This window comes from Manis javanica, chromosome 7, assembly GCF_040802235.1.
Source record: "Manis javanica isolate MJ-LG chromosome 7, MJ_LKY, whole genome shotgun sequence".
In the NCBI taxonomy this organism is placed as follows: Eukaryota; Metazoa; Chordata; class Mammalia; order Pholidota; family Manidae; genus Manis; species Manis javanica.
In genome coordinates, this window is record NC_133162.1 from 86,131,684 (window position 1) to 86,158,704 (window position 27,021).

The following is a 27,021-nucleotide window of genomic DNA, read 5'->3' on the forward strand; positions in this document are numbered from 1 at the left end:
TGAATGATGAATGGATTGAGTTTGGGTTCTCAGATGTTCTCTACTAATTAGCAATTGAATGACTTTGGAAAAATAACTGGCTGAACCTCAGTTGTCTCATTTGTAGAATGAGGACATTAAGATGGGCCTAGGTTATTAACTGCCTTGTGTAGGCTGCTTCTCAGTCCTGTCCCCATCACACAGAGATGAATTTCTCTCATGCAACCGTGAAGCTCCATGCCATTCTCAGAGAGATGTTTCTTATGTGTCTTACGAAGAACAAAAAATATTTGCTTTTTTGTAGAGGTGGCATAGACTAGTCCACGGTTTGGGGTTCCTGGTGATACTGGGTTGAATAGTGTCCCCACCTTCACTTCCTACCCACCTGGAACCTCAGAATATGACTTATCTGGAAATGGGGTCTCTGCAGATGTAATTAGTTTAGGTGAGGTCATGCTGGGTTAGAGCAGGCATTAAATCCAATGATTGGTATCTGTAGAAGAAGGGGAGAGGACACAGAAACATGGTCAGTATGGAGCAGAGACTGGAGCACGCAGCAATGTGTCCACAGGCCCAGGACACCAAGGCGTCTGGGGGCCTCCACACACTGGAACAGGAGGGGGAGGATCCTCCCCTAAAACCTTCAACAAGAACATGGCATTGCAGACATCTTGATTTCAGACTTCTGGCTTCCAGAACTGTGGAAATAACTAACATCAGCATTTTAGCCACCAGTTTGTTAAGACAGCCCTAGGAAACCAGCACCCTGGCCTGGCCTTTCCTCCTGCGCAGTGACCCTCCCACTTGGGCAGAGTTGCCATGAGGCAAGTGATGATTATGACCTGCTGTAAGGCACCATGCACAGGACATGGGTTTCTGTTCCCCACTGTATTCACACTGGGCAGCAGCATAGCCCAGTTTGGGAAACTTGAATATCTGACCCAGCAGGCAGAAAAAGAGTTAACCTCATGCCCTAGGAAGACTGCTGTGAAAGCAACAGAACACTGTTAGACTTTTTAATTCTTGTTTCTGTCTGTTAAAATTTTTGGACTCTTATCTGCAAGATCAAATGAATAATTAGGGAGTGAGTGTCCAGGGTGGCCACATAGATGAGAGAATGGGAGAACTATGGGTCATACCGAAGATGGACCTGGTTTCTTCTGTTCATTATTATGTACTAACTTGTCAAATGCCCGTAAGATGATCTGCCAACTTGCTTTAATTTTCTTGACCTTAATAGGGACCAGGTAAGGAGAGCAGTCTCCTGGTGGGTGGTGACCAGCATCGTGCAGATCCAGACTGTTCTTCCTAAGAAGAGCACTCTGTCCATTATCCCTATGCTGCTTTAGCATCTATGTGATGAGATGTTATTAGATCAGGCAGATGCCATCAGGAAGTCAAGATGTAAACTGAGTAATTGAGACCCAGATTATAAAATGCATTGAGCTTGACTATGACAGTATTTAATTTGCAAAGTGGTTCATGCAGGAGTGGAGAGGGTTCTGGCCATGTCCCTGCTGAGGGGACCAGGTTCCTGCTACAGACCTGGAGCTGAAATTGTCTGGTGTGATAGTACCTGATTCTCTGCCACTCCCCTCAGGTTAAGGACATTCAACTCTGTCTTAGAGTGACTGTAAGAAAGAGCAAAATTTGTCCTGGAGGCAAAAATACCACCTTACACTCCCATGTGTACACATTGAAGTCCACTCCCTCTGTTACTGCAGTGAATTAGGATCTTCCTCCCTTTTAGATGCCTTGTTTCGAAGCTCATGTGGCTTCTATTATTGGTGAGACACTCCAAGATGTGAAATCTTCGTGGCAATTCAAAACCAATTTATCTTAAAGCTAGGGAAGAGGAATCTTAGTAAATGATGGCTCTGAACACCAGGAGGACATTCCTTTTGCTTTTTATGCCAAAGCAGTGCCATCTTGTGGGCCTCGCATCTGAGAGGATTTTAGGGTGAAAACAGTGACATCCTTACATTTCTACTTGTAGCCCCCTTTAACCTTTGGGACTGGGCCAAATAGCAAATATGAATGACAGACACCATGCAGTACTGGAAAGTGTGATTAGTAAGCCAGGGCTGTGTGTTGCCCTGCCTCTCCCATGAGCTGATTCTTTCCTGGGGACGCCTGAGTCTGGCAGCCCACCCCACCAGTCTGTGCCCAGAAGTGTTAAACCCTAGAAGTGAACATGGCTTCAGAAGGTGGAATCCTTGCTATAATTAATACCTCATTGTATTTGGTTTTCCAAATAGATTTTCTTAAATTAGTCCTTTTGTCTCAAAATTGGAAAGTATTTTCAGAGCAACTGTGTTTGCATATCACCGTAAACAGACCTCTGTTGAAATACTGTATTTGTTAGGGAGATGTGAAGCTGCTGTGACAAAGAGGCCCAGAAATACTGGGATGTAAGCCTACAAATGTTTGTCACACCCATGAGCCCAAAGGTGAGTAATGTAGGGTGACAGGGTATCACGCCTCCAGGTGGGTTTTCAGGGACACAGGCTCCCCACACCTTGCTTCTCCCTCCTCCCCTAGGGCTTCAGTTTGTTCTGAGCATCCGAATCACCTGACCAGCTTGTTAAACTACATCCCAGTCCCAGAGTTTCTCCTCAGTGGGTCTGAATGGGGCCCAAGAAAGTGCACCCAGGTGGTGCCAACGTGTCACAGGTCCTGGGACCACATGGACAGCCACTGCCCCAGGCACTCTCCTTGCCTGCCCTTGTGGAATTTAAGTTGCAAACACATCTTGGTTTGGGGCTGGGGAAAGAGTATGGAGGAGCACATATATAGAAGTGGCACCTATCATTTTCAGTCACATTTCCTTTGGTAAAAAAGAGTCACAGGGATGCTGGGAAAAGTTCAGCCTGTTAGCCACATGCCCTGCCACCATGAAATTATTGAGAAAAGGGGGGAATGGATTCTGCTGGGCATCAACCCCACATACACCTGTCACCATGGCAATTACTTATTTACTCATCTCCCCTCAGAACCTGAGCTCTGTGAGGGCAGGCAGCTCTCACTCCTCTTTGTGGCTTCAGAATCTCTCATAGAAACCAGCATTAAGTGCACCAAGCGGAGTCAAGTTCTTTGGTTATACAACCACTCAGAACTACATGCCTCCATTCGTACGAATATGCTCATCAGCACGATCATTCCAACACTGTGTGACACTCTCCACCAGACTGTCAGCCCTATGAGGACAGAGACCATGACTGTGGTCCCTTGAGGTCCAGTGCCATGCCATTGCAACTGCGTGTGACTTTAAGTCGCTACACTTCAGAACCAGAAGCTAAATTAACTCCATTTAAGAATCGAAACAGCAGCAGCATTGCTCTGAAGCCCAGTCTGTTCTTCCATGCAGACATGAGTTATGTTTGTACAGACATGGGCTCTGGGACTGTCCCATGTTGGCACTGGGGACACAGGCATTAGTAAAACCTGCCTCTGCCCTCGAGGGTCTCAGGGCCTGCTAGAGTTCACATGCTGGATCTTTCTGGGCCCTCACAATGAGACCACAGAATTTTGTTTAGAGGTGAGTATTTTCTGCTCTTCAGGGAAAAGTAAAAGCTTTCAAAAACTTGATGGTAAAATTTAGTGTTATTAAAAAGCAGCATTTTTCAGGAACCAGCCCAAGGAAGCCAGTCAGGAGCTAAGCTGCCATCACACCAACTACTTTTCTTACCTTGAGAACCAGTGGTGACATGGGAAGGCATCTACAGCCCCTCCTGGGGCCCCGGGCATGTCGGTGGCCCACATCTGAAACAAGCCCCAAGCACTGGTGAAAGATGCTATGCAAAGGCTGAGTGGACGAGGAGAAATTGGTAGAGCTTTCTCCTGACATATGGTCTTTTGAAGAACTATCAGAACTAGCTGCATCACCTCAGAGAGGAGCCCAAAAAGCTGGACAGGACTGTAAATTATATTTGAGGGTCAGGAGAACAGCAACTCTACTACCCACTCCCCACTCCCACTGACTTGTGTGTCTTTGAAAAAGTCTCATCTTGGGCCCAGAGTCCCTGCATAAAGTGGCCCTGAGCCCACGACCCTGACCAGTCCGTCATTGAGCTTGTCCACCTCTAGCACAGACAAGAATCACTCAGTGTAAAACGCAGATCCCATTCCACAGGTCTAGGTGGGGCTCTAAGGAGCTCCAGGAACTGCAGGTGCTGGTCCCTCCCTGAGGCCCTGCCCCATCTGCTGAATGATAGTCTGTGATCTGGGGGAGTCACATGCACAACAGAGTTTGGGAAGCACTGGCCTAGGTGCAGACTAGAGCGGTGTTTGCAGTCACCTGGGAAGTTTAAATATCCAGCAGTGCTTGAGCCCTCCCCTAGAGAGTGACTGGGGTCTCCTTGAAATGCTGTCGGTGATTCAGATGCACAACAAAGGCTGAGGACCACTGGGCTTGAGCTGTGGTGTGAAAATCTGGGACTCAGAGTCCCCTGGAGAGCCAAGAGAGAGCCCAGAGGCCCGGGGTCATTGACGCAGAGTATTGCTGGGCCTTGGTTGTGTTCAATTCCAAGTGACTCTGATACTGGCCAGAGCTGGGGAACCGCTGGGAGAGGCAGGCCTGCCTGCAGCAGACGGGGAGCAGCAGACGCATGGAGAACCATGCAGGTGCACTGCCATCCTCCATGCCGTTGGCCCTGTCGGGGGGCCTTGGCAGCTGGTTGGCTCTGCTGCTCCATTCACCCCACTGTGTGATGGAAAACAAGAGGAGCACTGCTCTATTACCAAATGGAAGAAAATCGACATATTCCTGCATCCGTCATTTTGAGAAGTGCAAGGTTCAGTCAATGAGTTTCTTCACCACAGGACTCCTCAGAGCCTTTAATGTGCTAGAGCACAGTCTGGCCCTCCACCACAGTGGCAGGATAATGGCCCTTCTCAAACTTCTGGGACGAGGGAGCTCTTTTTCATGGTGCTGGTCAAGAGAATTTGCTGCATCAGGCCTTAGATCTCTCAGACAGGATGTGTATAGGTACAAAAATATCTAATCACCTTAACGAAGCCGATACCATCGTCTCCTCACTCTGGTTCCCCTAGCATAACCTCATCTCATTTGCAGCCTTTACTGCAGGACTTTTGCTGGGAGCTGTGATGTGGCCATGCCCTCAGAGGAACGTCTGCCTTTCTTTCCAGAATGAAGATGCTGAGAGTAGAGAACATTCCCCTGATTTCTAGAACAAGATTAGATAGCCGGAGCCGAGATCAGGATGGGACAGATAGGGTTGGTCTGACTGTTGGGGCTGGCGCGGCCTTGGCGGTTAGGGACGAGCGTCTGCTGGGAAGGGTGACAGGGAAAACTCCCGGCTGGACTTGCAAAGTCGCCTTCTGTGGGCAGGTACGGGCTCCATCCCTGCAGGACACCCCTTGCCCCTCAGCGGCCTCCTCTCTAGGACCTGTTTGTCCCCCTCCCTCTGGAAGGTGGTGGGGGTGAGAGGGACTTGGGGAGGGCCTGCCACCCCTCCTCAGCTTCTCCAGTGAGGACCCGCTGGGACCCCCACAGTGGGCCAAGATCACCCAGCAATTGAGATGCATGCCATTTGGAACAGCAGTGACTTGAACACAGAGAATGAGATGATTTTCTTCCTTTTTTTTTTTTTTTTTTTTTTGAGAGGGCATCTCTCATATTTATTGATCAAATGGTTGTTAACAACAATAAAATTCAGTATAGGGGGGTCAACGCTCAATGTACAATCATTAATCCATCTCAAGCCTAATTCTCGTCAGTCTCCAATCTTCTGAAGCATAACGAACAAGTTCTTACATGGTGAACGAATTCTTACATAGTGAATAAATTCTTACATGGTGAACAGTACAAGGGCAGTCATCACAGAAACTTTCGGTTTTGATCATGCAATATGACCTATAAACAATCAGGTCAAATATGAATATTCGTTTGATTTTTGTACTTGATCTATATGTTGATCCCACATTTCTCCTACTATTATTATTATTTTTATTTTTAATAAAATGCTGAAGTGGTAGGTAGATGCAAGATAAAGGTAGAAAACATAGTTTAGTGCTGTAAGAAGGCAAATGTAGATGATCAGATGATCAGGTGTGTGCCTATGGACTAAGTATTAATCCAGGCTAGACAAGGGCATCAAGACATCCACGGATGCAGAAGATTTCTCTCAAAGCAGGGGGGGTGAGGTTCTGAGCCTCACCTCTGTTGATCCCCAAATTCTCACCTGATGGCCCCCCTGCGACTGTGCCTGTCTTAGGTTGTTCCTCCCTTGAGGAATCTTACCCGTCTCTGGCTAACCAGTCATCTTCCGGGGCCATACAGGGAAATGTAAAGTTGGTAAGTGAGAGAGAGGCCATATTGTTTGCAAAGGTTAGCTTTTTACTTCTTTGCAGATTTATGCCCTGTGGCTTCTATGCCCAGCACTTGTCTCGAGGTATCTTTACCACCTGGAGGAATTATGATACTCGGTAAATTCGATATGAGGCACGAATTCTATTTAAGGGTTGTAATTAGGAAGGAAGAAGGAAAGCTATAGATGTAGCATATGAAGGAAACATGGGAGGATTGATTATTTCTTTGACATATCTTCTTGTATAGTACCTTAAGTATGTATAGGTTTTAAACTACTAACTAATTTGCACACATATATTAACATAATAGGAATACGGTGACATAAACAAAGCAAATCTATAATTACCATCCATCTCCAGTGAAGCCAAGAAAACCATTTAGGCACCCTAGGCATTTGTGAAAATTTATCTATGATATGATGGATATTGTCCAACTGTACTTGAACCATCATACAAATTAAAGCAGCCCATTTCTGGGATCTGTTCACATCCCATATGTTCTTTTAACCATAGATAGTCTATAGTCATGAGATTTTGGAGTGCTACAACTTGCACCCCTCCCAACTCCTGGTTGAGTTCCAACAGTACAGATCCGGTCAAATTCGTTGTCTCACTGTATGCACATGCCAGCCTAGACATCTCCCTCCTCATTCTTATGGCAAGTCCAGGAGATGGTGGGCTGGATGCAGCCACAACCGCAGCATCGTCCGGATCCTGTGGAGGCTTTTTGATGATCATATCGTATCTTAGTTCATTTTCTGGGTATCCAAGCTAGGCCTTGATCTCCTGCATAGAAACAAACAGACCCTTTGCCCACACTTTGACATGCCCTCTATACCACTGTGCAGAACTCATTGGAGGTCAGCACACAGTAACTGCTTTTTTTTTTTTTTTTAAATTAAGAGAAAGGAATATTATCAGAAAAGAGTACCTCCATAGCTGATCATCTGACACCCTTTAAGTGATCAACATTAAGGATATTTAAAGCATGCGTTGATCTTTGATTTACCAATAGTTTTATCCTGTTAAGGAGTAATCCCCCTTTTTCTTCTTTCTTTCTTTCTTTTTTTTTTTTTTTTTTAATTTTTAATCTACACTTACATGAAGAATACTATGTTTACTATGCTCTCCCCTATATCAGGTCCCCCCTAACAACCACATTACGGTTACTGTCCATCAGCTTAGCAAAATGTTGTAGAGTCACTACTTGTCCTCTCTGTGTTGTGCAGCCCACCCTCCCCTTGCTCCCTCCCCCCCATGCATGCTAATCTTAATAACCCCCTTTTTCTTCCCCCCCCTTATCCCTCCCTGCCCACCCATCCTCCCCAGTTCCTTTCCCTTTGGTACCTGTTAGTCCATTTTTGGGTTCTGTACTTCCACTGCTGTTTTGTTCCTTCAGTTTTTCCTTTGTTCCTATACTCCTCAGATGAGTGACATCATTTGGTATTTCTCTTTCTCCGCTTGGCTTATTTCACTGAGCATAATACTCTCCAGCTCCATCCATGTTGCTGCAAATGGTTGGATTTTTCCACTTCTTATGGCTGAGTAGTATTCCATTGTGTATATGTACCACATCTTCTTTATCCATTCATCTACCGATGGACATTTAGGTTGCTTCCAATTCTTGGCTATTGTAAATAGTGCTGGGATAAACATAGGGGTGCATCTGTCTTTCTCAAACTTGATTGCTGCGTTCTTAGGGTAAATTCCTAGGAGTGGGATTCCTGGGTCAAAAGGTAGGACTGTTTTGAGCATTTTGATGAACCTCCAAACTGCTTTCCACAATGGTTGAACTAATTTACATTCCCACCAGCAGTGTAGGAGGGTTCCCCTTTCTCCACAGCCTCGCCAACATTTGTTGTTGTTTGTCTTTTGGATGGCAGCTATCCTTACTGGTGTGAGGTGATACCTCATTGTAGTTTTAATTTGCATTTCTCTGATAATTAGCGATGTGGAGCATCTTTTCATGTGTCTCTTGGCCATCTGTATTTCTTTTTTGGAGAACTGTCTGTTCAGTTCCTCTGCCCATTTTTTAATTGGGTTATTTGTTTTTTAATTGGGTTATTTGTTTTTTCTTTGTTGAGGCGTGTGAGCTCTTTATATATTCTGGACGTCAAGCCTTTATCGGATCTGTCATTTTCAAATATATTCTCCCATACTGTAGGGTTCCTTTTTGTTCTATTGATGGTGTCTTTTGCTGTACAGAAGCTTTTCAGCTTAATGTAGTCCCACTTGCTCATTTTTGCTGTTGTTTTCCTTGCCCAGGGAGATATGTTCAAGAAGAGATCACTCATGTTTATGTCTAAGAGGTTTTTGCCTATGTTTTTTTCCAAGAGTTTAATGGTTTCATGCCTTACATTCAGGTCTTTGATCCATTTTGAGTTTACCTTTGTATATGGGGTTAGACAATGGTCCAGTTTCATTCTCCTACATGTAGCTGTCCAGTTTTGCCAGCACCATCTGTTGAAGAGACTGTCATTTTGCCATTGTATGTCCATGGCTCCTTTATCAAATATTAATTGACCATATATGTTTGGGTTAATTTCTGGGGTCTCTAATCTGTTCCACTGGTCTGTGGCTCTGTTCTTGTGCCAGTACCAAATTGTCTTGATTACTATGGCTTTGTAGTAGAGCTTGAAGTTGGGGAGTGAGATCCCCCCTACTTTATTCTTCTTTTTCAGGATTGCTTTGGCTATTCGGGGTCTTTGGTGTTTCCATATGAATTTTTGAATTATTTGTTCCAATTCATTGAAGAATGTTGCTGGTAATTTGAGAGGGATTGCATCAAATCTGTATATTGCTTTGGGCAGGATGGCCATTTTGACGATATTAATTCTTCCTAGCCATGAGCATGGGATGAGTTTCCATTTATTAGTGTCCCCTTTAATTTCTCTTAAGAGTGACTTGTAGTTTTCAGAGTATAAGTCTTTCACTTCCTTGGTTAGGTTTATTCCTAGGTATTTTATTCTTTTTGATGCAATGGTGAATGGAATTGTTTTCCTGATTTCTCTTTCTATTGATTCGTTGTTAGTGTATAGGAAAGCTACAGATTTCTGTGTGTTGATTTTGTATCCTGCAACTTTGCTGTATTCCGATATCAGTTCTAGTAGTTTTGGAGTGGAGTCTTTAGGGTTTTTTATGTACAGTATCATATCATCTGCAAATAGTGACAGTTTAACTTCTTCTTTACCAATCTGGATTCCTTGTATTTCTTTGTTTTGTCTGATTGCCGTGGCTAGGACCTCCAGTACTATGTTAAATAACAGTGGGGAGAGTGGGCATCCCTGTCTGGTTCCCGATCTCAGTGGAAATGCTTTCAGCTTCTTGCTGTTCAGTATAATGCTGGCTGTGGGTTTATCATATATGGCCTTTATTATGTTGAGGTACTTGCCCTCTATTCCCATTTTGCTGAGAGTTTTTATCATGAATGGATGTTGAATTTTGTCAAATGCTTTTTCAGCATCTATGGAGATGATCATGTGGTTTTTGTACTTCTTTTTGTTGATGTGGTGGATGATGTTGATGGATTTTCGAATGTACCATCCTTGCATCCCTGGGATGAACCCCACTTGGTCATGGTGTATGATCCTTTTGATATACTGTTGAATTCTGTTTGCTAATATTTTATTGAGTATTTTTGCATCTACATTCATCAGGGATATTGGTCTGTAATTTTCTTTTTTGGTGGGGTCTTTTCCTGGTTTTGGTATTAGGGTGATGTTGGCTTCATAGAATGAGTTTGGGAGTATTCCCTCTTCTTCTATTTTGTGGAACACTTTAAGGAGAATGGGTATTATGTCTTCTCTGTGTGTCTGATAAAATTCCGAGGTAAATCCGTCCGGCCCCGGGGTTTTGTTCTTGGGTAGTTTTTTGATTACTGTTTCAATTTCTTTGCTTGTAATTGGTTTGTTTAACTTTTGTGTTTCTTCCTTGGTCAGTCTTGGGAGGTTGTATTTTTCTAGGAAGTTGTCCATTTCTTCTAGGTTTTCCAGCTTGTTGGCATATAGGTTTTCATAGTAGTCTTTAATAATTCTTTGTATTTCTGTGGAGTCTGTCGTGATTTTTCCATTCTCATTTCTGATTATGTTGATTTGTGTTGACTCTCTTTTTCTCTTAATAAGTTGGGCTAGAGGCTTATCTATTTTGTTTATTTTCTCAAAGAACCAGCTCTTGGTTTCGTTGATTTTTGCTATTGTTTTATTCTTCTCAATTTTGTTTATTTCTTCTCTGATCTTTATTATGTCCCTCCTTCTGCTGACTTTAGGCCTCATTTGTTCTTCTTTTTCCAGTTTTAATAATTGTGATGTTAGACTATTCATTTGGGATTGTTCTTCCTTCTTCAAGTGTGCCTGGATTGCTATATACTTTCCTCTTAAGACTGCTTTCGCTGCATCCCACAGAAGTTGGGGCTTAGTGTTGTTGTTGTCATTTGTTTCTATATATTCCTTGATCTCTATTTTGATTTGTTCATTGATCCATTGATTATTTAGTAGCATGTTGTTAAGCCTCCATGTGTTTGTGAGCCTTTTTGTTTTCTTTGTAGAATTTATTTCTACATTCATACCTTTGTGGTCTGAAAAATTGGTTGGTAGAATTTCAATATTGTGGAATTTACTGAGGCTCTTTTTATGAGCTAGTATGTGGTCTATTCTGGAGAATGTTCCATGTGCACTTGAGAAGAATGTATATCCTGTTGCTTTTGGATGTAGAGTTCTATAGATGTCTATTAGGTCCATCTGTTCTAGTGTGTTGTTCAGTGCCTGTGTGTCTTTACTTATTTTCTGCCCGGTGGATCTATCCTTTGGGGTGAGTGGTGTGTTGAAGTCTCCTACAATGAATGCATTGCAGTCTATTTCCCTCTTTAGTTCTGTTAGTATTTGCTTCACATATGCTGGTGCTCCTGTATTGGGTGCATATATATTTAGAATGGTTATATCCTCTTGTTGGACTGAGCCCTTTATCATTATGTAGTGGCCTTCTTTATCTCTTGTTACTTTCTTTGTTTTGAAGTCTATTTTGTCTGATATTAGTACTGCAACCCCTGCTTTCTTCTCACTGTTGTTTGCCTGAAATATGTTTTTCCATCCCTTGACTTTTAGTCTATGCTTATCTTTGGGTTTAAGGTGAGTTTCTTGTAAGCAGCATATAGATGGGTCTTGCTTTTTTATCCATTCTATTACTCTATGTCTTTTGATTGGTGCATTAAGTCCATTTACATTTAGGGTGACTATTGAGAGATATGTACTTATTGCCATTTCAGGCTTTAGATTCGTGGTTACCAAAGGTTCAAGGTTAGCCTCTTTAGTATCTTACTGCCTAACTTAGCTCGCTTATTGAGCTGTTATATACACTGTCTGGAGATTCTTTTCTTCTCTCCCTTCTTATTCCTCCTCCTCCATTCTTCATATGTTGTGTGTTTTGTTCTGTGCTCTTTTTAGGGGTGCTCCCATCTAGAGCAGTCCCTGTAGGATGCCCTGTAGAGGTGGTTTGTGGGAAGCAAATTCCCTCAGCTTTTGCTTGTCTGGGAATTGTTTAATCCCACCATCATATTTAAATGATAGTCGTGCTGGATACAGTATCCTTGGTTCAAGGCCCTTCTGTTTCATTGCATTAAGTATATCATGCCATTCTCTTCTGGCCTGTAGGGTTTCTGTTGAGAAGTCTGATGTTAGCCTGATGGGTTTTCCTTTATAGGTGACCTTTTTCTCTCTAGCTGCCTTTAAAACTCTTTCCTTGTCCTTGATCCTTGCCATTTTAATTATTATGTGTCTTGGTGTTGTCCTCCTTGGATCCTTTCTGTTGGGGGTTCTGTATAATTCCATGGTCTGTTCGATTATTTCCTCCCCCAGTTTGGGGAAGTTTTCAGCAATTATTTCTTCAAAGACACTTTCTATCCCTTTTCCTCTTTCTTCCTCTTCTGGTATCCCTATAATACGAATGTTTTTCCTTTTGTATTGGTCACATATTTCTCTTAGTGTTGTTTCATTCCTGGAGATCCTTTTATCTCTCTCTATGTCAGCTTCTATACGTTCCTGTTCTCTGGCTTCTATTCCTTCAATGGCCTCTTGCATCTTATCCATTCTGCTTATAAATCCTTCCAGGGATTGTTTCACTTCTGTGATCTCTTTCCTGACATCTGTGATCTCCTTCCGGACTTCATCCCACTGCTCTTGCATTTTTCTCTGCATCTCATCCCATTGTTCTTGCATTTTTTTCTGCATCTCTGTCAGCATGTTCATGATTTTTATTTTGAATTCTTTTTCAGGAGGACTAGTTAGGTCTGTCTCCTTCTCAGGTGTTGTCTCTGTGATCTTTGTCTGCCTGTAGTTTTGCCTTTTCATGGTGATAGAGATAGTTTGCAGAGCTGGTACAAGTGACTGCTGGAAGAGCTTCCCTTCTTGTTGGTTTGTAGCCTTTTCCTGGGAGAATAGCGACCTCTAGTTGCTTGTGCTGGGCAGCTGTGCGCAGACAGGGCTTCTGCTTCCTGCCCAGTTGCTTTGGGGTTTATCTCCGCTGTTCCTCCAAAATGGTGGAGCCCCGTTGGAGGGGGAGCGGCCAGGAGGCTATTTATCTCCGTGAGGGGCCTCTGTGCTCCCTGCTGCCCAGGGGGTTAGAGTGCCCAGAGATCCCCAGATTCCCTGCCTCTGGTCTAAGTGACCTGTCCTGCCCCTTTAAGACTTCCAAAAAGCACTCTCCAAACCAAAACAACAACAGCAACAATGAGAGAGGGAACAGAAAGAATGGAAAAAAAAAAAAAAAAAAGGAAAAAACAAGCGATTTTTTTTTTTTTTTTTTTTGTCCTCAGGTGCCGGTCCCAGGCACCCGCTCACTGGTCCTGCTGCCCTGCCTCCCTAGCACCAGGGTCCCTGTCCTTTCAAGGCTTCCAAAAAGCACCCACCCACCGGTCCCGCAGGGAAGGAACGCTCGATATTCTTTGTCCTCAGGCACTGGTCCCAGGCACCCGCTCACCAGTCCCGCCGCCCTGCCTCCCTAGCACCGGGGTCCCTGTCCCTTCAAGGCTTCCAAAAAGCACTCGCCAAAAAGAGAGAAAAAAAGGGGAAAAACGCGCGATTTCTTCCGTCCTCAGGTGCCGGTCTCAGGCACCCACCCACCGGTCCCACAGGGAAAAACGCGGGATATTCTTTGTCCTCAGGTGCCGGTCCCAGGCACCCGCTCACCAGTCCCGCCGCCCTGCCTCCCTAGCACCGGGGTCCCTGTCCCTTTTAGGCTTCCAAAAAGCACTCGCAGAAAAGAGAAAAAAAAGGGGAAAAACGCGCGATTTCCTCTGTCCTCAAGTGCCGGTCTCAGGCACCCGCCCACCGGTCCCGCAGGGAAAAACGTGGGATATTCTTTGTCCTCAGGCGCCGGTCCCAGGCACCCGCTCACCAGTCCCGCCGCCCTGCCTCCCTAGCACTGGGGTCCCCGTCCCTTCAAGGCTTCCAAAAAGCGCTCGCCAAAAAGAGAAAGAAAAAAAAAAAAAAAAAAAACCGCTCCGGTTTCTCTCCACCCGCCGGGAGCCGGGGGGAGGGGCGCTCGGGTCCCGCCGGGCCGGGGCTTGTATCTTACCCCCTTCGCAAGGCGCTGGTTCCTTGCAGGTGTGGATGTGGTCTGGATGTTGTCCTGTGTCCTGTGGTCTCTATTTTAGGAAGATTTTTCTTTGTTATATTTTCATAGCTCTATGTGTTTTTGGGAGGAGATTTCCACTGCTCCACTCACACCGCCATCCTGGCTCCCTTCTTCCTTTTTTTTTTAACAAGAGGAAAGTAAATTTGAAGTTTGACAGTTGCTGAAGCCACAGCATTCTAGGTGCCACCCTGCAGTCAGATCCTTGCCTAATAGAACTTGCTGTACAGAGCATCCCAGGGGCTTCATTTGAAAGGGCACTCTTTAAAGATTTTTCTGTTGGAATATTGGTTTCAGATCTACAACATAGTGTTTCTATAATTATATACATTACTAAATGCTCACCATGGTAAATGTAGCTACCCTTTGTCACCATACCAAGATTTTACAGTATTATTGGTTATATTCTCTTAGCTGTACTTCCATTTATTTTATAATTTGAAGTTTGTCCCTTTATCCCCTTCAACTGTTTTATCCGTCCCTCCAACCCTTTCCCCTATGGCAACCACCAGTCTGTTGTCAGTATTTATGGATCTATTTCTTACTTTTTTTTTTTAGATTTCACATATAAGTGAAATCATATGGTATTTGTCTTTCTCTGTCTTATTTCACTTAGCACAATAGCCTCTAGGTCCAGCTCCATTGTTGAGAATGGCAAGATTTCCTTCTTTTTTTCTGACTGAGTAATGTTCCATTGTATATGTGTACCATTCTTTCTTATTCATTTGTCTATCAATGGGAACTTGGCTTACTTCCATATCTTGGCTATTGTAAATAATGCTGCCATAAACATATATGTTCATGTATGTTTTTGAATTAGTGATCTTGTTTTCTTCAGGTAAATTCCCAGAAGTGGAATTTCTGGGTCATAATGGTATTTCCATTTTTAGTTATTTGAGAAACCTCCATACTGCCCTCCAAAGTGACTACACCAATTTACTTCGCCACCAACATGGAATGGTTTTGGAGAGCACTATTAGCAAACTGCAAGGAAATGAGTGAACAGATCAGAAAGGGTTTTCTAATAGCAGAGGAGTGAGAAAACAAAACAGGGAGGGAGATTAGACTAAAACTATGTAAGAACCTAATATCTCTGGGACTGGGAAGCATCCAGGTGCAACAAATTACTCTGACAGGAAGGAATAATCACACACTGGAAAGAGCAGGCACGTGGTATTTGGGGAACCGTGCATGGGCTGAGCAAGACACACTAAGCAGGCTGCAAAGTTCTCACCCAAAATTCAAAGCCAGAGTGAATTCAGGATCCCTGAGAGGTGGATACTGTAGGGCAAGATGTTTGGAAAACCCCTGAGGGATGGGTCCATTGTCCCAGAGTCAACCTTTCTGGGGAGGGAGGTAACAGGACTATTTGTTTCTCTATGGAGAGTCCTTGGCTGTAAAGTCATCCAACTGAGTCCTCTCTTCTGTGCTAAGTGTCCTTTGGTTGGAGTCCAGTTATTTCTGATATGTGTAAGAATATTATACATCGCATGTTAACCATAGTTATCTCTGGGAAAAGGTATTATACTTGGTTTTCTTTTTTTTTTTCTTTTTTTTTTTGCTGTAATTTTCTCTCTTACCTTTTTCTACAATTGGTATTTCTTTTTATAAAAGAGAAAACATTTAGAGCGTCTGTTTGGCAGAGGTCTGGCTGGAGCTGGGAGCCAGGGCATACAGGTTGGGGAAAGCCCAGGGTAGCCTGTGGCCTTGAGATCTTCCCACTCTGCTCTGTGTCAGACTGGGGGCTTCTCTTTCTGTCTGAGCTCGCCATCTCCCCTGTTATCTGCTGCAAGAGTCCCAGGGCTTACAAGGACAACTGTTGAGCATGAGGAGAGGGCACTGTAGGAGGGGGAGACATGGCTTCTGCCACACCTGTCAGTCTGTCTCTGGTTGTGCTTTCAGGTGAGCCTCAAAGCAGGAGCCCAGAACCAGCCGCTCCTCTGACGACCATCAGCTAGTGCTGCTGCATCCAGCCTGTCCCCTGCCAGGCCCATCACTGTGCCACCTCTCAGCAGGTAAGGAAGTGATGTATCCTGTCCAAGAGCTGGTTCTCTCTGGAGAGCAGGCATTTTTGCCAGGTGTGCGTGTGTGGGCCTGGGGTGAGGCTGGACTGTCAGGATTCCTGAGGTGTGGCCAGGTCCTCATACTATCACTTTCTTCTTCTGGCACTTGTCACCATCCTGTTCCCCTTTCCCACCTTCCATAGTAGATGAACGGTATTATGAAGCCTGTCTTACAAATTAGCCACCACCTCACATTACCTCCCCCATGAGTGGATGTGCCCCATCTCAGGGGAGCAGGGAGAGGAACACCAAGCCATCTGCCTGGGCCTGGGCTCGGAAACCAAGTGTGCACCCCCTCAGGAAGAGAGATGTTCCTCAGGCAGGCATCCTTGTTCAGCAGCCCACTGTAACAGGGTGCAGGGAGGCAACAGCACCCCCTCCCTGCAGTCCAAGCTGGCGGGTCCCTTCAGGCCAGGGGGCTGTGCTCACTGGCTGTTTTTCAGGCATTTCCCAGGGAGACCCTGCAGCACTCTGTCAACAGACACTTAGCAGCAGCATGTGGAGATAAGTCATATTAGAAGGGTGGAGGAAAAGGCATGATGACATCCACTTGTCCAGAAATTCTAAGCACTGTGTCATAAGTCAGATCAGCAGCACTGGGGACTGAACCACCTCACACTGCCTCCCGCTCCTGACTCTGGGATTATGAGTTGTGCACCTGTGTGCACAAGATGCAGCCTGTCAGAATCTCCCTGTAAGCCCGTCTGTGTGTGAGTGCATTCCAGTGTCCTGAGAAAAAATGACCGTCTGAACATGGCAGTGACAGAGTCCCTCCCCCGAGGCTCATTCTCCCTTCTGCCTCGTCTTCTAGAAAGCCAAAAGTCAACTCAGTGGTCCACTGGTAGCCAGGGTGCCTATTTGGCTTAGTTCCACCTCCTTTTTGTCCCTACTTCCATTTTCACTTTTTGGCCAAGGTGAGGTGTCCATGTACACACACAAATGGAGAGACTTTCAAGTATGGCCTCTGGAGTCTTACAGGGCAGAGATGTTACTCAAGTGGAGCCTAAGAGGTACCTGGCCACATGGGGCCTCAGAGATCTCATGGGATCATCTCTTTAAAAAATTCAGTTGCCTTTAGCTCCAATTAACAAAAGCCATTTCCTTCCCCAGCACCAGCTATCTTCCTGGATTACTTTGCCTGCCACAGGGCTCCTGCTCTGTGGTTTAGGGTCACTCAAGGGGTGAGTCCTGGGAGAGCAGGATAGACCAAGGGTGTGGGGTATAATCCTTCCCTGCCCGGAGGGGTGAGTGCCACTTCTGCCAGAGAGACCAGCAAAAGTAGGTTATTTAACCTCCCTGAATGTGCTGACTCACTAGAAAAATGATTGGACCTAACCTTCTAAGTTCCCTTCCACTATTAACATTTAGTGATTCAAAGTCTTGCTACTCAAAGTTTGGTCTGTGGACCAGCAGCAACTGGGAGCTTGTAAGCAATACAGACTCTTGGACCATACCCCAACCCACTCAATCAAAACCTGTGTTTTATCAAGGTCCCTAGGGATTCATATGCCCATTAAGTTTTTCCAAGGACTGATTTAGAGTCCCAAAGGTACATGGAACACCTTGCGAAGTGAGTTGGTGACAGAAAGGAACAATAGTGCAGAAACGATTTGCAGCAGTGATGGTACATGCCAGAATCGCCTTGGGAGGTTGTGAAATACACATGTGTAGTCAACAGTCTGATTCCTGGGTACACGTGCCATGAGAGACCTTACCATCACTTGGAAAGGCAGCCTGATCCAGTGTGCAGGTCATTGATCACAACAATAGTAACGTACTGGAAACAGGGGCAGTGTGAGCTGAGGGCAGCAGAGCAGGCAGGCAGAGCAGGCTGTTACCCATGTGCCAGGAAGAGAGCTTTCCATCCTTGTTTCAGCACCTCTGTGTTTATGTACTTAGGGGCCCCTTTTGTGGGCACTGATAATTACCTCTCCACCTTCTTCTTGAGCAAGAGTGGAAATTGGAGGAAAGGTTCTCTGTTTTGTTGTTTGGTTTAAGGTAATGAAAAAGACATAAATATATTTTTATATGTTGAGGACAAGGCACCCAGGGGCTCCAATACTGTGGGAGAAAGAGGGGTGAGTGGTAGAGCAGAGCCATAGAGGAGGGGACAGGCCCACCATCTGTGCAGTACAGACAACCCTTGAACAACACGGGTCCACTTATTCACCAATTTTTTTCTAAATATATTGGAAAAATTGTTTGAGATTTGTGACAATTTGGAAAAACATTTCCTTTTCTCTAGCTTACTTTGCTGTAAGAATACAGTATATAATGCATAAAACAAATAAAATACATGTTTATTGACTATGTTATCATTAAGGCTTCCAGTCAACAGTAGGCTCTTCATAGTTAAGTTTTGGGGGAGTTTTTTGATTCTACAGGAGGTCAGTGGCCCTGCCCTCCATGTTGCTCAAGGGTCAGCTCTCTGAGCCCCAGAGAGGAGATACTTTCAGTGCCAGTGAGGGCAACTGCACAGACATGACTGCAACTGAGAAGAATATGCATTCTCAGTGTAATGGGTCAGAAGCAGACGGTCCATAATATCTGAGGCTCAGGGCCCTGGGTCAATTTCTCCATGAGCTTCCTGACTTTGCCTTGGGTCAGCTCCCCTGTGGTCAGTATGGCAAAACTCACTCAAGGCAGCCAAAGACAGGGGTTTCTCCTCTCATGCCTCGACTAGGAAACCTTTCCTACAAGTCTCCTGCAGGCACCGCTCCTTTCCCATTGATGGGGACAAGCTCAGGGAGGTGGAAAAGTGAGGGTGTGGCATTCCCAGCAGGGAAGGTGGGCCCTGCTCTCAGGGACCTGGTAAGGGAGCAGCTGGGATGGGCCAGCAGGAGAGGGTGCAAGGAGACGCAGAGAAGCTGGGGGGCGGGCGATTTAAGGAGGCTCTGTCTTAACTCTAATGACCGTTTTCCTATCAGTTGGGGCTGAGGGCATCCAGTGAGGAGAGAGCAGGTGGTGAGGACTCGATGGAGACTGACAATCAGGAGAGCAAAGTGTGGGTGGGGTGAGTTGGGAAGGGGTGAGATTGGCAAGCAGCTTTGATGCCCCACTCAGGCTGCACTGTGACCCTCTAGGCTCCGGTCCCCAGCATTTAGGGGCTTTCTCTTGCAGCACTTTAGTGAGCAGAGAGGGGAGGGGTTGGATTGATACAGTGTTGGGTGTTCAGGACAAAGGAGAGAAGGCGAGTCTTGGGTGATTGTGCTGGCGGGGCCGAGGGAACCAGAGATGGCCACAGGGGCCTCTACATGGTACAAGGAGAATGGAGGGAGTGAGAGCGAGGGGCCAAGGGCGGTGCTGGAGCCCAGGAGCAGCCCCCTGGTGGTGGACAGAGGAACAGATGGCTGTGCACTGGAGGGGGTGCAGGTGGGGCTGCCACGGGGGAGGTGGAGGGGGCTGCTGGGAAGGACATGGGAGGGATGAGGCCGCAAGCCCCTGTGCCGGGCTCCCAGATACCAACCTAAAGAGGGTGGCCCAGCCGCCAACTTGTTTTATCTCCAGGACACAGGAAGGAAACCATAGCTCAGCGGGATCCTTTTCAAATATTGAGCATTCAGCCAGTGTTCCCCTGTGTCGTGGACTGTGTTGAAAATGGATTTTTTGTAAACGGGAGGGTGAGAAAAGGGCCAGGTAACATGCCTCACTGTGCAATTGGAAGCCATTGTCACCCATGTCCCCAGCTCTCAGGCTTGAAGGATTGGACCCCCTCTGAGTGGGTTCTCATTAGATGGAGAAACTGTCATTTATGGCCTGTGCTTTCTTGTGAACACCCTGCATTACAGTGGTCTTTTTTTAATCATGTGGCATCATTACATGTTGAGTCAGGGAGAATTTCTTCCCGCGGCTAGAAAAACAAATCTATGCCTGGGATAGGGGTGTGTGTGTGTGTGTGTGTGTGTGTGTGTGTGTGTGTGTGTGTGCGCGCGCGCGCGTGCGCACGTGCGTGTGCACGCATGTTATTGTTTTAAAGAAACTTCCAACAATAATAAGTAGGTCTGTAAACTTTTTGGAATGACATCAAATTAAAATGAATAAAGTCAGCTTATTCATGGGAAACTTGTACTTAGAACTATAAATTGCTAGGGGCAGATGTATGAGACAGTGGGAAGAACCTTCAGCTAAGCTTCCAAGTTTTGAGTTTGGGTTCTGGATCCACACATTTTGGCTGTGAGACATTTGGCAATTGGGTTAATTTCTCTGAGTTTTGCACCTCGTTTACTTGCAAAACATAGCTCCATGTGTTTTGCCAACTTTATCGGCTGCTAGAGGAATGAATGAGCAAATGTGCAGGAAAGTGATTTATTGCTAGAAACTCATGTAGAGGATTTTCTGGTAATAAATTTCAGGGTATTACTTATGTTCTATACTCTACCGCTGTACTATAACAGTATAGTTTATATTGCTCCCCCTCTCCCCCAATATGCAGATGTCAGGGTATTACTTATACTTGTGGGGGTAGTACAGTAACTAGAGCAATGGGAGAAAGTCTTTCCAAACAAAAGCATCATGTCATTCCCATCACTCCTGTAAAACATTCCTTTCTTATCCCAAGATGGTTCGCTCCCAGGTGGTCCCTGGCTCGGCAGAGAAGTGTAGATGGTGGAAGAGGGGAGAGAGTCAAAGCAGCGCTGCCTTCCATTGGCAAAAGCAAAACTTCCAGCCCTTTCCCTTTGGTGTTTCAGGGGCAGCAGAATGAAAGAAGTCATGTCCAATAACAGCACCACGAGCATCTCCCAAGCCAGGAAGGCTGTGGAACAGCTGAAGATGGAAGCCTGTATGGACAGGATGAAGGTAAGCGCCTGCAAGCCAGCCTCACTCTGACTAAAACCCAGCTCAAAACATTCCTCCTATTTCCAAAGCAGCCTCGGAAGAGTTAATACATCACCCAACAGAGCATCCAGCCAACCTTGGCAGCTTAACATTTACAAGCGAGAGTTCCAAGTGTGCCCAAGGATTCAAATGATGCAAAATACAGTGTGCACAAATTCCATGAGGAGTCGCCAAAAATAGGCTCATGTTTTTCTGAGCTCTGTTTAGCTCTGTTGTCATGCCAATAAGTGAGAGAGTTTAACAACGAGATCAGTCACAGTTTAGCTGCCTGATCCAGTGACTTTGAGGTTAGACAACATTGGATATTTTGACAGGAGCACTGCTGAGAAGTGAAGCATGGAACCACACAACATGTGGGTTAAATGTTCTTTTGAAGAAAGTGAAGAAAGGTGCCAGTCACCACCGACCATGTTCATTTCACTGGTGAGCATAGGGGTTTTCATGCTGGGATAGCTGAAGCAAGAGGAAGCCACCTATTCCCTGGATGCCACTTGGAAGCACACAGAAGTCCAGGCAAAGCATGTGGGTCTGAAATGTAGTTTAGGCTCATTGACAGTAATGCAGTTCGAACCCCGTCAGAGATCTGACACCAGGAAACTCAAGTTCAATCTGTCTGTGGATTTTGGGCAGATAAAACCAGGTGTCTCAACCAGACACCTGGGATTCAAAACGGACAGAATCCATAGGGCAATAGGCAACTCTTAAAGCCGCCAGTTGGCAGAGCACGCAGTCCCTCCTGAAGGCTCCCTCCACTGAGATCATCCCTCATGCTAGAGTTATGGGCAGATAGCACCTACTTCTGCCTCCATGAGGAAAGTTACTCCCTTCCCCTGGGGATTCTGAGTACGAGCTATCCAAGGAGGCAGTAATGGGTACAGGAAGTAACACAACAACGTAAGAAGCAAAGAGGGCATACAGTACAATACAGATGGGCTGAGTGGACTGGTGTTACTTGAACATCTGCATCTTGCACATACTGATACCAACTACAAATTAGACTCTAGTCCTTGATCTGTAGGCTAGAGGAAGGAGGCAGAAACAAATCATTCTAAAGGAGGGAGCACCCCATTAGTGTAGAAATGGATCTGAGTGCCACAGGCATTAACTAGGAGCTCTAGTGGTGCAAAGACAAGTGTTTGCGGAAAGGATGAGACTGTGGTGAATATTCACTCATGAGATAAACATGCCTGAGCACCCATCGTGCACCAGGTGTGGTCCTGGGACATAAACTGGAATGGGATGCTTCCTGTCACTGTTTAGAGATTTCATGGAGTTGTGAGCTGTGTGCTGGTTCTGAGGTGATACTGGAGGAGCAGGGAAGGCCAGTGGGAGCCTACTATGGCTTATTTTGAGCAGCTGGACTTGAAAGAAGGCTGGGAAGGCAACTTTGGGCAACTGTGAGGTGCAATGCACTCAGACGCAGATCTCGGTGATGATTGGGTATGAAGCCCAGCCCATGAGACTAGCTAAGCTGTCAGCAGTAGATAAAGTCGTCAGAGGCTGGAGGCGTATGAAGCAACCAAAGTAAATCAGGAGAGACAAAGAGATAAAGAAGGCCTATATAGTGTAGAGCAGAGTGCAAAGGTGGGATTGGAGAGGCAAATGCACCACGAAATGTAACAGAACTTAGAGGGTAAATGGAGCCACTAGGCAGAAAGGAGTTAGAACCCAGCTGTCAAGCTCCATGGCCAGAGGACTGGAAAGACAGCACACACGGGTCTGGGTAACAGGACAGTAGCCACACCAGGGAGTTCCACCTTAGCAAGGAAGATAAGCTGTGAAATAACAGAGCCTTGCCTGTGACAGTCACCACCAAGAATCACAGTTGGGGTGTCCCCACAATGAAGGGGCTCTTCAGGAGTCACTAAAGGCACATGCACAGCCTCTTAAAGGAGGAGGAGAAATCAAGTTTGTTACTCAGATGGTATTCAGAGAGACAGGCAGGTGTGTTCCTGTGGCAGCTGTGTTATGGAATCCCAGTAGGGGACTCCCTGGAGGCATCTTTAGACTGAGGTAATTCCAGGGACAGGCCAGTGACAGCCATGTCAGATGAGGTTCAGAGTGGGTGGTTTTGTCACTGCAGAGATGACCCAGGGCTGCCTGAGAAGAGAGGTGGCCCTGAGGAGCTACATCCTTGCTACAGCTACACAATCACACATTTTGTTTTCTTATTCACAGAACCTTGAACATTTATTGGTTTTAATCAGTATAAGTTACACACAATGTGTAATTTACCATTTGAACTGCTTTACTTCACAATTTGATAGCATTAAGTACAATGTCGTGCAGCCATCACCACCACCCATCTTCAGAACTTTTGCCTTATCCCAAAAAGAAACCCCTTCTGCCAAAATCCCTCATTTTCCAGCCCCTGGAAACCTCTTCTGTTTTCTGTATCTATGAATTTGACAACTCTAGTACTTCATTTATGTAAGTGGAATCACACAGTGTTTGTCCTTTTGTGACCAGCTTATTTCACTTGGCATATGTCTTCAAGGTTTGTCCACATTGTAACATGTCAGAATTTCATTCTTCTTTATGGCTGAATAATATACCATTGTGTGTATGGACCACATTTTGTTCATCCATTCATCTGTTGATGAACCTTTTGAGTTGTTTCCACCTTTTGGCTTTTGTGAGTAATGTTGCTGTGAACATGGGTGTATAAGTGTTTGCATCCTTGCTTTTAATTTTGTTGGGTCTACACCCAAAAGTGGAACTGCTTTACTTTACAATTTGACAAAAGTGGATCATATGGTAATTCTGTGTTCAGCTTTTGGAGGAACCACCATACTGCTTTCCACAGTGGCTGTGCCATTTTACATCCCCATCAGCAATGCACAAGGGTTCCATTTTCCTCACATCCTTACCAATACTTGTTACTCTCCTTTTCTTTTTTATAATAGCCCTCCTAATGGGTGTGAAGCTCACACATGGTTTTAAGCACTAGGCATGCCTTGCTTCAGGGCACAGTGTGGCTTTGGGGGTAAATCTACTTGATGCAGCTCTTACACAAAAAAAGTGCATGTTTTTATCAACTAGCCAGTGAAAGTAGTGTGTTGAAAGAATTCGCTGAACTCAAACAAACAGTGATGGGAGTGCCAGGGCCAGATGAAGGGAAACAAGGACAGGCTGGCTACAAGATGAGATTGCAGAAAAGGGAGTATTGCATGCCTTTCAATGGGCCAGAGAGAGGGAAGAACAAGCAGCAAGGGAAACAACTGGACCCTCATGGGAGAAATCACCGCAATTATGATCCCATAGGGCTGGCTCCCCAGGGGAAGCACAGCAGACAGGCCCAGAGGGCAGCTGGCCAGGACAGTTTCAGGCCTGAAACCAGAAGAAGCCCCATGGCTAGCAGGGTGTGTAGGCAACTGCAGAGCCTGCCTCTGGGCCTGCCATGCTTGGAAGGGTGTGTCATGGGGAAGGATGGTGTTTGCAGCTCATGGGAAGAAAGGGAAGGTCCGTTAGGGAGGCAGAAAGTGGGGGAAATAGCTGCATTAAGCAGGTGTTTGGGTTGTACAGATAAGAAAAACTAATAGTGCAAACTCAGAGAGTTTGAGCAGTTCTTGGAGGACAAATGTAGCCTAAATATCTTATCATCTTAAAGTCCTGTTGGTCCCTTAAAAGCATCATCTGCACAAAAGCACTACTGCTAATGGAGACTTGGGTCCAGATGTTGTAGAGGACATAGAAGGGAGGCTTTACACCACAGTAATCACAACCAGACCTCAAAGCCATGCACAGTGGGGTCAGAGACCCTCTCCACACATGACCTCTGCCCCCTGCCCACCCCTCCCCCACCTTCATTCATTTAATGCTCATTGAGTACCTCCCCCTCTCAGCCCTCTCCCCAAGTTATTGCCCACCCTCTCCCCCAGCACCCATGTGACTCTTTTCTGTCCTGCTTAGAAGCTCATCAGGGCATTTCCCATCCAAGGTGGGTGCTCCTACCGAGAACATATATATCAGCTACAAAAAAAGGTATATGTACTCCATGTCTTATAAGCACAGGATGATTCAACCTAGAACCTGTATGGCCTCCCCATTAGCAAAATGCTTAGAAAACACTACTCAGGATCCTAAAACAGAAATAAAGAGCACATGAACTAGTTTTGGAAACTAGTTTGATTCTCAGGAAGAAAATACCCATAGCTTTATTCCTTTTCTCTCCTATTAAGGATCAAGCAATTCAAAATCTTACTGGAAAAGTACATATATGACATTGATCACTGAATATGGAAGATTTCCAGGACAATTATGGCAGATTCGAACAAGTAAAGCATAAGAAGCTTAAATGGAAAAGCTGGTTGCTGGAGCCAGCTTGTCTAGACCAAGATGTCGTGCTGTGGGCAACGTACACAGGTCCTGAGCAGTCCAGGTCACAGGCTCCCAGGAGGGCTTCTGGAAGCTGCCTCTCCATGTGGCATCCCTGAGGGTGCCCTTATTTTCCTGCCCCAGAGGAAAGGAGATTGCTGACATTGGGCCAACCCCATGGGCTTTGACTTGATAGGCTCTGGAGATGAATGGACACCTTTGAGCAAACCAGTGACTCTCAGCTGGGACCAGGAAAGAGCTCACAGACCTGCCAAGCAACGTGATGCCCAATCTTTCTATGTGCCCTGTGGCCTATGGTAGATAACTTAAACAGCTGTGGGATGTACTTAACAGTCCCTAAAAAAGCTGCCATTAGGCTGAGGTTCATTTGGTCAACACCAGCTTGATTTGCCAAATCCTGACAGATGCATCAACCCATTCTATATCAGCCTGCATTCTGCAGATGACTAAAACAATGAGGGCAGGAAAAAAGAGAGTCAGATGACAAATACACTAAAAGCTAAAGCCCAAAAGACAGTGGCTGAAGTGAGACTAATGATGAAAGGGGTTGAAGTAAAAAAGATTATGTTGTGACAAATAATGACAATTGTTCACAATCCTCCTTTAAGAGAGTTCAGAAAAATCTTGAGGAAATAGTTTGAAAAAGGGAAAAACCTTTAGAAAAAATGAATATTCCCATTAACTCATTTTTTTTTTTTGGTAATGAGCAACATTATGGCTACTAGATTCCCCCTATTCTCAAGTCCCCACCACATACCCCATTACAGTCACTGTCCATCAGTGTAGTAAGATGCTATAGAATCACTACTTGTCTTCTCTGTGTTGTACTACCTTCCCCGTGCCTACATTACATGTGCTAACCGTAACACCCTTTTTGCCTCCTTATTCCTTCCTTCCTACCCATCCTCACCAGTCCCTTTCCCTTTGGTGACTGCTAGTCCATTCTTGAGTTCTGTGATTCTGCTGCTCTTTTGTTCCTTCAGTTTTTTCTTTGTTCTTATAGTCCACATATGAGTGAAATCATTTCATACTTGTCTTTCGCCACCTGGCTTATTTCACTGAGCATAGTACCCTCTAGCTCCATTCATGTTGTTGCAAATGGTAGGATTTGTTTTCTTCTTATGGCTAAATAATATTCCGTTGTGTATATGTACCACATCTTCTTTATCCATTCATCTACTGATGGACACTTAAGTTGCTTCCATTTCTTGGCTATTGTAAATAGTGCAGCGATAAACATAGGGATGCATCTGTCTTTTTCAAACTGGGCTGCTGCATTCTTAGGGCAAATTCCTAGGAGTGGAATTCCTGGGTCAAATGGTATTTCTACTTTTAGTTTTTTGAGGAACCTCCATAGTGCTTTCCACAATGGTTGAACTAATTTACATTCCCACCAGCAGTGTAGGACGGTTCCCCTTCCTCCACATCCTCGCCAACATTTGTTGTTGTTTGTCTTTTGGATGGTGGCTATCCTTACTGGTGTGAGGTGCTATCTCATTGTATTTTAATTTGCATTTCTCTGATGATTAGAGATGTGGAGCATCTTTTCATGTGTCTGTTGGCCATCTGAATTTCTTCTTTGGAGAAGTGTCTGTTCAGATCCTCTGTCCATTTTTTAATTGGATTATTTGTTTTTTGTTTGTTGAGGTGCATGAGCTCTTTATATATTTTGGATGTCAACGCTTTATTGGCTCTTTCATTTATGAATATATTCTCCATACTTTAGGATGTCTTTTTGTTCTACTGATGGTGTCCTTTGCTGTACAGAAGTTTTCTAGTTTGATATAGTCCCACTTGTTCATTTTTGCTTTTGTTTTCCTTCCTGGGAGGTATTTCGTGCAGAAGTTGCTCA

General features: G+C 45.2%; 1 protein-coding gene across 3 annotated transcripts in view; it reads left to right on the plus strand.

Moving 5' to 3' along the window:
- The window catches only part of GNG4 (G protein subunit gamma 4), a 103,991-nt gene that overhangs the window by 45,133 nt on the left and 31,837 nt on the right, over positions 1–27,021 (plus strand). For 2 of the 3 annotated variants that reach the window (XM_037007316.2, XM_037007315.2), the window contains exons 2-3: positions 15,835–15,947; positions 20,684–20,792. In XM_037007316.2, the coding sequence (XP_036863211.1) occupies positions 20,694–20,792 (99 nt within the window). In that variant the 5' untranslated portion in view covers positions 15,835–15,947; positions 20,684–20,693. The remainder of the gene's footprint in view (positions 1–15,834; positions 15,948–20,683; positions 20,793–27,021) is intronic. The other variant, XM_073241267.1, reaches the window with a different exon arrangement.